This window comes from Trichomonas vaginalis, chromosome VI (assembly GCF_026262505.1).
Source record: "Trichomonas vaginalis G3 chromosome VI, whole genome shotgun sequence".
Lineage (NCBI taxonomy): Eukaryota > Parabasalia > Trichomonadida > Trichomonadidae > Trichomonas > Trichomonas vaginalis.
Genome location: NC_067208.1, coordinates 18,344,237 through 18,356,739, shown reverse-complemented (window position 1 = coordinate 18,356,739; position 12,503 = coordinate 18,344,237). Strand labels below are relative to the sequence as shown.

Below are 12,503 nucleotides of genomic sequence, written 5' to 3'. Positions count from 1 at the left end.
TGAACTCATATGTCATCGCACCTCATGAAATTTTGAAAGAACTATTGAAACTTTTGACAGAGGCAGACGATATAAACATCAAAGAAATAGAACCCGACATTGCTTGCTGTGGTGTTTCATATAATGTCATTGACAAGATATACGTTATGAAAGGAGGTGAAACGTTGAACTTAAAATATAGTTTCCCAGACGTCATAAAAATATTTGACGACCACAACATTTCATTAAAATTTATTGCTAAGTAAATGGCAGAAGACATAGTGGTTTATACTATTACGACTAAAAACCCTGAGTCATATAATTCTATAACAACAAACTTACAAAGTCCTCAAGGACGATATTGTAAACTGAACCTTAAACACAATGACGACTAAAGCCTGTTTTGCTCTTTTGACACCAGAAGATTTTATTGTTGTGAATGGTAAAAAATACTCTTTGAAGATACTTACTCAGATATACCACCAACAGGTTTTGTTGACTTATTTAATACTTTAAGGACGGATGTAACATGTGCTGCAACTAGAGCAGGTTTCATTATGTTTGGATGTCCGACTGAGTTTACTATAAACGATATGAGCTATAATACAAAACTTATATCTGGTTTTTACTACCAACAGTTTCCTATAACAGGAAAAGGTGTCATACAAGGAATGTCTGTTCCATTGACTTTAAGTACACCTATTTTATATATTGTTTCAAACTTAGGTTCAAAGTGTATTCGAATGTCGACAGAAACTACTATGACCAAAAGATACTCATGCGTATAAACAACACTTTCTCTGCTGGTTTGCCTATTGTTCATTCGAATGCAGAGTTTTCAGCTTAGTAACTCAAACACTTTAGCAAATAAACTTAACCTTAGTTGACGCAAACTTTGTTCCTGTAAAACTTTTATGTCCTATGTATTTGTCAATGACGGCAGAAAGTTTCGAATTGGAAGATGCAACTGGTGAAAGTATTGTATTACAAGAACAACTTCAACAACAAATAGCTCAAGAACAACAAATGCAACAAATGGAACAACAAAGTCAAGAATAAAAAAATATTTTTTTTATTTTTATAAAAATGTACAGAATAGATGTTTCAGATTTTTATGACTTCCAAGCGTTCAGAAATATGTGTCCATTTAGAGACTATAACAAAGCAGTCGAGAATTTGAAACGTTTAGTCATTTATGTTGACTCTGCCCCAGAATGTTATGTCATGAAAGAATGGGATGTTGTCTTTAACAAACCAAGAGCAACAATAGTTTCAGAACAAGAATGTAGACAGAAACTTAAGAAAATAAAAGTCGTACAAGTTGGCATGAAGATGTTAGATGCTTGGGATATCTTATTGTCAAAGTTAGAAGATTTTTCAGTTCGTGGTATAAAGTTCTATACACCTTCTCCAAACTTCTATTCTATCTTCACTGGATATAAATATGAACAAGTAGAATGGAAAGAAAATATTATAGAAGCTTGGTTAGACCATGTCAAAGAAATTATATGCAATGGAAACGAAAGAGTTATGAGTATATCTTATGTTGGTTTGCAAACATCTTACAACATCCAAGTGCTAAAAATGAAACTGCTCTCATTATAATTGGAAAACAAGGAACTGGTAAGAACAAATTCTTTACAGATATCTTGTGCAAACTGTTAGAGGGCTATTCGAACCCTAATATGACAAACTTAGAAAACATCTGTGGCAAATTTAACTCTCAATAGAGAATATGAAACTTATAGTATGTAACGAACTTCAAAGTATAGATACAACAAAAGTTTTGAACTCAGATGCTTTGAAGAGTCTTATAACAGACAAAGTTGGAGTTGTTGAAAGAAAATATAAAGACCAAAGAGTTTGTGAAAATGTTGCAAACTTCATTATGGTTTCAAACAATGTTGTTCCGATGAAGTTAGAAAGTTCTGACAGAAGATATGTAGTTGTCAGAACGTCAGATTCTCATATGCAAGATACAGAATATTTTGACGACTTAGCAGAAACTTTGACATCTGACTTTTACAACCACTTGTTCTCATATTTCATGACATTAGATATTTCTAAGTTCAATCCAAGACAAATTCCACATACCGAAGAGAGACAAACATTGTTAGAAGCAAACAAGAGTGTATATGAACTGTTCATAGATGAAACTGACTTTGAGTGTTTAGATGAAAGGTCATTGTACGATTCGTATAAACAATATTGTCAAGAATATGGTTATATGGCAGCGTCTAAACGAACATTCTTGGCAAATGTCAAAAGTCTTTTAGATGTTCAGAACGGCGTATATACAAAGAAAAATTTTTCTGAGTAAATTTTAAAAAAATATTTTTTTATTTTATTTGAAATGTACGCTGAGTTTGTTGGAAAAGACCGTTGGGAAACTTGTTTGTTAGATGAGAAATATGAAATTCACTGTTGTGAGTCATTTGAAGTCAGAAACAAAAAGACAAAAAGAGTTTTAAGCGAATGGGAGCGAAATGACGGATATGCTGATATGAAGATGGGTGGAAAACACTATCTTAAACATGTTGTCATTGCAACTCATTTTATACTGAATCCTAACAATTTACCTTTTGTAGACCATATAAACCGTATAAGAAACGACAATAGACTTGAAAACTTACGTTGGGTCACTGGTTCTGAAAACAATAAGAACAAAAGCAAATTTGGAGATATAGTATTCGAATTTGTCGACGAACTAGAAGATGAAGCAATTGAAATTACAGACTATGGCAAGCATACGTTTGAGTTTTACTACTACAGCGAAGAACAGGACTCTTTCTACTTTTATACCGGCGTAAACTATAGAAAATTACAAGTATGTTTTACTAAGGCAGACTATGCTTATGTATACGCTAGAGATACAGATGGAAAATACGTTAGACTATTTCTTAACAAATTCAAGAAGCTATATGGCATACCATTTTAAAACGTTTTTTAAAAAAAATATTTTTTTATCCGATAGAAAAGATGACGAAATATATTTCAGTCAACAAGTACATGACAGAAGTCAAAGATAAGTTAGCTCCATTCGCATATTTGAATGTTTACTTCTACCATTTTGAAAAGTCTACATTTGACAAAGTTTGGAACATCGAACCAGTTAAGTTTGCTATTGTGACTAAAAATGGTGCGAAATTTGAAGACTTAGACATAGAAGGTTTGTTAGCAGTCAAAGAAAATTTTGACAGAAGTTTCAAACCTTAAAGAAGGCAAAGCATACAAACTTGTTATACCTTATGAACCAAAGAAAGCAGACGACTATGAATATTATGAGTCTAAGATAGTTGAAGTTCAAGGTAAATTGGGTAAAAAGATTTTAGAGTCTAAGCCAGTGTTTGCTCCTAAAGAGGAAGAGAACATTGACATTGACCCAGAAATGTTCTAAAAATAAAATTTTATTTTTACATGTCAAATTTCCTTCTCTGGAACTGGTTGGTTCTTTCTTTCTTCTCTTTCTTTTCTTCTACTTTCTTTTCTTTCTTTTCTCTCTTCTTCTTCTTCTCTGGTGGAGTTATGTCAAATTTGGCGCAACCATATTTATGTAAAAGGTCTTTGTCCTTTAATAGCTCTTCTATTCTGTTTTCTATTTCATCTTCAAGAACAGCGCATGTGTCTTCTTTGCATTCTAAGAACTTTTGTTGGACTTCATCTCTCCAATAGGCGTCATCTCTGTCAACAAGTCTGTCATTGACAAACTTAAAGACTTCTCTGCTAATGTTTTATGGTTCTTGTCATATTCCCAGAAACAGAACTTTAGAACAAATTCACCTTTCTTGTTTACACTATGTAAGATTTTATGGTCGACAGATGTTTTGCTGTCAAAAAGTTTGTCTCGAATATAGATAGCGAAATCGCTAGACATTTTCTAAAAGATAAAAATTTTAATTTTTCTAAAAATATGTTAGAAAAAAAGTTTGCTGACATTGACAAGAAATTTGAGAATGTTTTAAACAAGAACAAGAGGAAGTTAGAAAATGCTCAGATAAAACCCATACATGACAAGTTCTTATTTGCTCAGAATGGTATAACAGGTCTAATTGCACCACCTGGGTCGGGTAAGACTTTCACTTATCTTAAAATGGCTGCACAACAACAAGAACTAGATGAGAAGAACCCATTCTATGAGTTAGTTGTCATTTGTAGTACTTCTGGTCAATTTGACCAAACCGTCAATTCGTTCAAAGATATTATAAAAAAGTCTAAGTTAGTATGTATAAAAGACTCTGAGTTGTTGGATTGGATAAAGAAGTACCAAAGAAGAGTTTTGAAGTACAATGCTATAAATGAGTATGTCAATTCTAAGTTTAAAGACCCAAATGAGGAAATGCAGAGAATATTAGAGAAGAAACACTTCAGAAACAAACAGAAAGAGATAGAATACATTTCGAAGAAATTGCAATCTTACGATTGGAAGACTTACCCTCACAGATGTCTTCTTATCTTAGATGATTTCGCCTCTCATCCTTTGTTAAAGAACAGAGAACAAGACATGTGTCGAATTCTTAAGAAGCTCAGACACTTTAACATCTCAGTTGTCATTTGTGTACAGACAGCAAAGAGTTTAAGTAAGGATGTTAAAAGAATACTTACTGATATCATACTTTTCCCTGGATTGTCCGAAGACGATTTCATGGAACTTATGAAAGAGTCCATGGCAGGTAAGTTTGACAGACATGAACTATGGGAGAAGTACAAAGTCATACAAGACCCTCATACTTCTTTCAGAATTCACATCTACGCGAACAAAGTTCAAATTGTAAAAAGTCAATAAAAATAAAGAGTTTTGTGCTGAATTCAATAAAAATATATTTTTAGGGTAGATGGGTATATCTAACCCGATTTCTAACCTCATTTCTACCCCATATGTCCTTACTGAAAAAGTACGTGTTCCATATGTCATTTTACTCAGAATTTTACTCAGAATTCAATAAAAATATATTTTAGGGTAGAAGGGTATATCTACCCCGATATCTAACCTCTTTTCTACCCCAGTTATTTTATAAGCGTTTTACATGGTAAACATTGTGAATTCGTGAAATTCTAAACAATTTCGTAGCTTCTATTTCTTCTGTCAGTACATCGAATGTTTTAACAATGCCGAAGGTTTCTTTATATTTCTTCTTGACATCTGAAAGAAGGAAATCGTCAGCTGTTGGATAGTTTTTGTTTAGAAATGTCAACATGTCCATTTTATCTTCTGCTGGTTTCTCTACTTCCCTCTTTAAGTCAGCATAGTCGTTTCTCATACGTTCTATCTCTTTGACGGAGTAGTTATATTTCCTCATTGCTGCTTTACATTTTGAACATTGCGGGTTCATTTTAGCATTGTATTGAAATCTTACCTGCTAGTATGACTAAGGCGTCAATTGCTCTCTTTAACTCAAAAGTTGCGGGTTTTATCTGTTCATTCCATATCTTACCTCTTCTATCTTTATCTCTTATCTGCCATACACATTTTGCAACTAACGAAACAAAGTTGTCGTAGGTCTTAAACTCCCCAGATTTGTATATGTCAGAGATGTTCTTATATACCATATCGCAATCTTTGTCCATGACTTTGTGGTTGCAATGAAATCCAAGAAACTCATAGTTTACCTTTCGTATGAACTTCTTTATTTCTACTGAGTCAGTTGCTTTGACTTCTATTTCATCGAATTCTGGAATAGTAAGCTTTTGTTGTTGGATTTCAGGCAATTTGGGTAAATGGTCAATAATATCCTGCATTTCATAAAGATACTGTTCATTTGTTTCATCTTTCGCACTACAGTCTAAATTACTTGTTAAAAGTTCTTGCTTTATCTTCTGGATTTTTGTTTCGAAAGTATATGAAGAAGGAATGAAGCTTTTCATCTCTACTAACATTGAAGTTGGGTTCATGACTAACGAGTTTGGTGCTGTTGTTGCTAACATGTTCTTACAATAAAAATAAAAAATATTTTTTTAAAAAAACCAACTTTATTTTTTATTTCGGGAAAACTCATGACAAATTCAAGAGGGTAGAAAAGAGGTTAGAAAAGAGGTTATATCTAACCTTCTACCCTAAAATATATTTTTGCCGAATTCATGAGTTTTGGTTGAAAGAATACGGTGGAGCCAAAAGTGGCTCGACCTCAAAACAAGCATTTTCTGTATAAAATTCATGAAAATTCATGAGGTTAGAAAAGAGGTTAGAAAAGAGGTTATATACCCATCTACCCTAAATTATATTTTTGCTGAATTCAGCAACAAAATTCAAATTGTAAACGGTTTAATAGAAAAAGTGTTATTTTTTCATGTCCGAAGACTCGAAGGTGCAACACTTCCAAAATACCGACGAACTCAGAAGAGCAGCATGGCAGTATGTTCTTGACAACTTCTTTGAGTTCTCCAGGTACACCTTGGAAAATGCTGAAGAACTCCGACACAGAGAATTTGGAGAAATTGCACTCCAATACTACCTTGACAAACAAAGGGTAAACAAAGGGTAAACAAAGGGTAAAATAAGACTAAAAACTTAACGTTTAAAAAGTGACATTTTTATGAGCTCCGAGTCACCGAGAAAACTTGGTCAGATGTTAGCAGCTTACTTCCCTGAGGAGGATGGAAGCGTTACATACGTAAGGTTCAAAAACAACGAACCTGGAATTGCGTACCAAATTCGCAATTACATGACCATGGAAGAGTACGAAAGGTTTCTACAAGAGAAACCAGCTCTAAACAACTCAGAAAAGAAAGAGTAAAAAGTTTAACTCGTAATTGTTTATTTTTTTACTTGTATGGGCAAGCTGCAAGAATGAAGTCGACTATCTCAGTCTTTGTCTTGACCAGTTGGACTGCTCTTGCGAGTACGTCTGTTTTGCGGTCTCCAGCTGGTGTCTGACCTTCGTAATTGCGCATGTTCTTGAGAGCTCCAACTGTAAATGGTTGTAGGATGAAGAGTCTCTCAGACTGCTTGAGGTAGTCTTCACGGTCACGAACCGAATCTGTGGTACGAGTCGAATCGGTCGATTAGGGAAGAGACTGAAAGCCTGTCTCTTCCATAGGGGCTGTGGCATACTCTTTGCGTAAACGGTTCAGACCTTCTTCGAACTCTTGGTCTCTCTTGGATTGAGATTGGAATTGGAATTGGGGTGGAGGGTTTGACATGAACATCCAAGGGTTAGGGAAGTAAGGCATGGGTTGAGGAGGGTAGTTTGGAAAGCCTTGTGGTGGGTAGTTTGGAAAGCCTTGTGGTGGGTAGTAACCTTGAGGTGGAAATTGGTAGTAATTCGGAGGTCCTTGTTGGAACTGAGGTTGCTGTGGGAGCCTTGTGGAGGTGGAACCTGTTGTGGTGCTGGAGCATGCTGTTCTTCTGGCTGTGGAACGGGTTCAGTAGGTGGGACGTCGGACATTCGTTTGTGTCTTAACCGTCTTTGTTCTGAAACAATATAATATTGTCTTGAAAAAGTACAATATTGTCTTGAAAAAGTACAATATTGTCTTGAAAAAGTACAACATTGTCTTGAAAAAGTACAACATTGTCTTGAAAAAGTACAACATTGTCTGAAAAAGTACAACATTGTTCTGAAAAAGTTCAAGACTTGTTCTGAAAAAGTACAGCTGTACTCAAATTTGAGAGACATTGTACTGAATTTATACAACATTGTTCTGAAAAAGTACAACATTGTCTTGAAAAAGTACAACATTGTCTTGAAAAAGTACAACATTGTCTTGAAAAAGTACAACATTGTCTTGAAAAAGTACAATATTGTACTGACTCAGTATGGAGCTTGACCCCTTAGACGAAGCAATTTATCTAATTGAGGTAAATGAAACCGTGAAGGAATATCTCAGCAAGTGCAAACCAAGCAAGTCCATTGGCTTCTGGTTGTCCAAGAATAGTGTCTTAAAGTTGGAAATTGAAACAGGTGTTGCAATTCAAGTTCCAGAAGGCACTGCATTCGATGATATTAAGGATGTGAAGAAAGAAGCCCTCTTGAAGTTCTTCATGAAACGTCCTTGGATACTACTTCCATATCGTGAGAGCCCAATTCCACGAATTACACAAATTCTCAGAGCACTACTTCACTACTCTGGACAGCCGTTCTTCATAACCTCAGAAGGCGACATCCAACCAATTCAGTAAACATCTCATTTTAACTTCACTTTTTTTATGTTTTTACTCACACTCGTACTCAACAGGTTTGTGTACAACTATTTCAACTGTGAACCTTGTATTGACCGGTCTTCCTGCAAATGCAAGTTCGGTCAATACACAATTTATGGTGGCAAGAAAGACAGTGGGGAATGTTATTCTGACATCTGTTGTTGCGCTCGAGAGAGAATTGAAATTCCAGACCCAACTCCAACAAGAACTCTCAAGTTGCCGAAGACTCATGTGAAGAAGAAGCCTTCTGGTAAGTTTCTTATAGCCATCTATATGGCACGCTTTGAGTAAAAACATTTTTTTTTCTTTTTTGAATGAAGCAAGTTAAATTCGTCCCACACCAATCTCAATGGACCGATGAAGAGTTTCAAGCTATGGTTGAAGGTGTTGAGAACGACATAGACGGCGAACTTGAAGGAGCTCAAACCACAATTGCAACCAAAATTGCACAAGTCAAGGAACAGATAGCTCCACTTAAAGCTACCAAAGCTACTCTTGACCTCATGGATAGTTACCGTTTAGAAGTAAAGAGTGGAATAAGACAATTAAAATTAAAACTTCTAAACTACGAAGCTATACTCCAAAAGTTAGCAGAAATGAGAAGACTTTACCAGAGCTACTTACATGTAAGGGACTTACCTTCAAGCAGTCCGACCAAAGATGAATTTTCTGACATTGTCCCAATTTTGTCCGAAAGTCAGCTCAGATGTTTTGAACTGCTCCCAACATATCCAGAATATGAACGTTTGCCTGAACTCTTCCGCAATCTCAAAAAACGTTTTTTGGTTCTCATGTTCGAAACTTTTATCGGAAGAGACAACAAACGTTCAGAAGAAGAACAAGATATTATTTTAAACTTGTTGTATGACTTAACCGTCATAACAAGCTTTTTGAAGTAAAACCGTCATTCTCAAACCACTTCATTTTTTCGATGTCCGAACAAGCACCGAAGCCGAACACAATGGCAGATGTCCTTTCAATGTTGCCAGACAAGCGCCCAGTTCAAATTCAAATTTTGAATTTGAAAGCTCATCTGACAAACACCGTTAAGACTCTCCAAAGTAGTCTTATGGAAGAGATGAAGCTTAAAGGTGAGTTCCTCATGAACCAAGCTTCCAATGAGAAATGCCTGAATGATTTGACGGAAACCTTGCGCATTTACGCGAGAGAGAACCGAGACCTTGCCAGACTCATCTACCGTTTCTTCGAAGAGATAGACGCCATCTGGAAGGTACTCGGAAAGGACAGAACCTCCAACACCGTACTTCGTGAACACAGAATTGAAGAAGGAATTGTCGAGGAAGAAGAGAAGAAGAGGAAGAGAAGAGAAGAAGAGAAACACGAAGAAGAGGAAGTTTGGGCAACCCTTGTTGCCGATGACTTACGAAATTTCCCAACCCTACCCATACCAAATCCGCAACAAGGAGACAGGCAAGGTTCTTACCCCAGTCCTCAACAACTTGGGACACTTGAACCTTACCCTTCGGAATCGCGTTCAATCTCCATGGGCAAGCTTGTCGCAATTCAATGGGTTCCAAATCCAAACAAGAAGACGAAGGTCAGACACATTGACGGTGACAAGCTCAACAACCGTAAGGAGAACCTCGAGTGGTTCTAAGAGTAAAAAAATTTTATTTTAGGGGGAAACCCCGAGTAAATTTAGGTGTTTATTTAGTTAAGTAGCTTAAATTAAGGAATTTGGACAAGTAGTTCCTGACCTCTGAATTGGACTCTTTCGTCATCCCAGTTGCGTAGGAGGTCGTCCCAGAGGAGTTGGTAGAATTGCCAATCCAAGGACGATTTGTCCTCCCAGGCATTGAGGATGTACTGCTCGTAGAGTTCATGACCTCTGCCTTGCACCAGACACCCTCTCCCTTGGAACGTAAGGCTTCTTCGAAGTGCTCGAATGCGATTGGCTGCGGACCATCTGAAATGACACTTTTTGTCCGTTTGGTCAATGTTCGTGTCTCGTGCCATAGTCGACGAAAATACAAACAAACAGGTTATATATGAGTTTGAGACCAAGAATGGTGTAACTCGACCTGTCCGATTCAAATTCGAATAAAAATTTTTTATTTCATGCAATGTTTTATTTCTGTGCCGTCTTCAAGTATGCCCCAGTACTTACGCTTGGAGAGGACATGAACTTCGGTGAAAATTTTGTCCAATTTGAATTGACCCATCTTTTCACCGACCATTCCCATTTCAATGAGTTTGTTATAGCCTTCTTCGTTCGTCATGAGTGCGTCAATGTTCTCATAGTAAACCTTCACTTTGGATTTGACTTCGGAGAAGAATTTGTTGTAGTTGTCAAGGACTGCCTTTGCGAACTGAGGGTAAGACCAATGTTCGACAATAGGTTTTAATGTGGTTACTAAGCCACTTTGACCTTGAGTGAATTCGTACTTCAAAACAAAAGGAGAAAACCTTTCAACAAAGTTGTCGACCTTCTCATAATGTTTACTCTTCATCTCTTGAGGTTTCTTAATGGAATATCCCCATGTCGAATTCATAAGCAATTTGAGTGTCATTGCAAGTTTGGGGTTTGAAGCTTTCCTAATATCATACAGTTGTTGTATGACTTTTCCAACTGTATAGTTCCTTCCTGGGAACTCACCATCTTCGTTTGGAATTCCAGTCGGGATATATTGGACGAACCTCATGTACGCAGCGTTAAGGTCGACATAGTATATCTTTTCATCTGAGTCGAACTTGTCGCAACCAATGGGTCCAGTTCGTGGAAATTCAAGTGAGTCTCTTATCTTCTGAGAAACTTCTCCTGTTATCTCATAAACATCGTCGAAGCAACCTGTTTCATATAAAACCTTCTGACCTAACTCAGATGCTCTCCAATACAATTTGACGTCAATTGGATGTCTCAATGGAAGTTTGTTTATAGCATCTTGAAGTTCTTGCAACCTCATTGGAAGTTCTTCTGGTTCAGGTTGGTATCCGAACAATCCAACTCCTTTTGGAACTGTGTACTTCTTTTGTGTACTAGAACTTTGTCTGGAACAACTTTTGGTCTTGCTAACAATGAAAAGTTTGTTTCGTCTTTTGGTACAAAAGTTTCTGTCAGCTTGTCATCTGGAATTGGTTCCAACAAACCTTTCTCGAAAAGAATGTTTACAGCTCTGACAATGTTGCACTTGCCTTTTCCGAACAATGGGTTTGTAAGACTTTCGTTCAACATGAAGTGGTTGTGGACAATTACAATCTTCAACCATGGTAAGTCTTTGTCAACAACATAGTCGTCATGTGAAGAACCTTTAGCTGTAGGTATGTTGACTCGGATATTGACATTTGCCAACGGTGCAATTTTTGCCAATTGACCTCTGAGAATGTACCTTGTCTTCACACATGACTCAAGATACTTCATCTTCTCATCTGTAACAAGACCAGAGTTCCTGAGACATGTAAGAATACAAGGTTCATTGACAATTGTTTCAATTGAATTGTAAATTCCATACCTTGTCAAGTCAATGTCAGACTTATTTATGAACGGGAAGTATCCAGCATGTTGTCTGACTGCTTGAGGGTTAGGTTGGTACCATTCGAACTTTTACACTTGCAATTCCTTCAATTGCATTCAAAATGTCTGAGTCGGAGTCAACCATTTGTTCTCTCTTTGTAGTCTTGAAAGCGTCAAGAAGCATTGCAGCTGTTGTGACATTGCCATGTGCATAGTAAATGACCGTCCAAATCTGTTATGGTTAGTCTGAGATTGTATCCTTTCTTATTTCCGTCTTGTATGGCAGCAAGTACTCCCATGAAGCCTTCTTTGTTCTTTCCTTCGTCAAAGTTTACTGTAAAGGTTCGACCAGATGTAATTTGACTTCTAACTTCACGATACTTTTCATATGCATATCTTGTTCTTTCCATGGGAGCATGTGCGTCTTCACCTTTTCCTTTTTTCCTTCTCAAAGGATGCAATTGTTCGTCATGTTTCCAGTAGAATCTGGCAAAGCCGTCGTGTCCTTCAACTTGAGGTTCACTAACATCGAAAGGCATGTCCATAAGACGTTCTTCTTCTAACCTCTCTAGTCTGTTTGGATAATTTGCGCGTGCTGTTTCCAAGTCCATTTCATAGCGAAGACCAGACAATTTGTCATAGACTTTTATGGGTCTTCCCTTCCTATATTTAAAATTCTTCGAAACTTTCCAACCATATCTTTCTAACTCTGCTTTTATTCTAGCAGATTTTCTATCCATTCTATATGGGGGCATTTTTATAAAAATAAAAAAATATTTTTTTCTTTACTTTACATAACCGCCTGCTGCCATAAGTCTTTGACGCCAACCCATACCAGCTAATGAAGGTTGACTTGGTTTAGTTTGGAAACTAAACTTTGGTTTTGGTTTATCTTCAGTTTTTGGCTTCTTCTTC

General features: G+C 36.6%; 4 protein-coding genes and 5 pseudogenes across 9 annotated transcripts, besides 1 other annotated feature; 6 read left to right on the top strand and 3 right to left on the bottom strand.

The window, feature by feature from the left end:
- Positions 1–12,503: part of a mobile genetic element that runs on past both edges of the window.
- Positions 1,306–2,299, top strand: TVAGG3_0887420 (annotated as a pseudogene). The gene has a single exon. A coding segment is annotated over exon 1 (994 nt).
- On the top strand, positions 2,959–3,376 carry TVAGG3_0887410 (annotated as a pseudogene). Its single transcript has one exon. A coding segment is annotated over exon 1 (418 nt).
- On the top strand, positions 3,890–4,482 carry TVAGG3_0887400 (protein of unknown function, DUF4106 family; the record flags this gene model as incomplete). Its single annotated transcript, XM_051250728.1, has 1 exon — positions 3,890–4,482. A coding segment is annotated over one exon (593 nt), but the record flags the coding sequence as incomplete, so codon positions are not given.
- On the bottom strand, positions 5,218–5,901 carry TVAGG3_0887390 (annotated as a pseudogene). Its single transcript has one exon. A coding segment is annotated over exon 1 (684 nt).
- On the top strand, positions 6,510–6,710 carry TVAGG3_0887380 (uncharacterized protein; the record flags this gene model as incomplete). The annotated part of the gene is made up of 1 exon (XM_051250727.1): positions 6,510–6,710. One exon carries the CDS (start codon positions 6,510–6,512, stop codon positions 6,708–6,710), a length of 201 nt encoding a protein of 66 aa, XP_051086202.1.
- On the bottom strand, positions 6,739–7,011 carry TVAGG3_0887370 (annotated as a pseudogene). Its single transcript has one exon. A coding segment is annotated over exon 1 (273 nt).
- TVAGG3_0887360 (uncharacterized protein) lies at positions 8,123–8,407 on the top strand (the record flags this gene model as incomplete). Its single annotated transcript, XM_051250726.1, has 1 exon — positions 8,123–8,407. One exon carries the CDS (start codon positions 8,123–8,125, stop codon positions 8,405–8,407), a length of 285 nt encoding a protein of 94 aa, XP_051086201.1.
- TVAGG3_0887350 (uncharacterized protein) lies at positions 8,431–8,870 on the top strand (the record flags this gene model as incomplete). Its single annotated transcript, XM_051250725.1, has 1 exon — positions 8,431–8,870. A coding segment is annotated over one exon (440 nt), but the record flags the coding sequence as incomplete, so codon positions are not given.
- Positions 10,189–12,328, bottom strand: TVAGG3_0887340 (annotated as a pseudogene). Its single transcript has one exon. A coding segment is annotated over exon 1 (2,140 nt).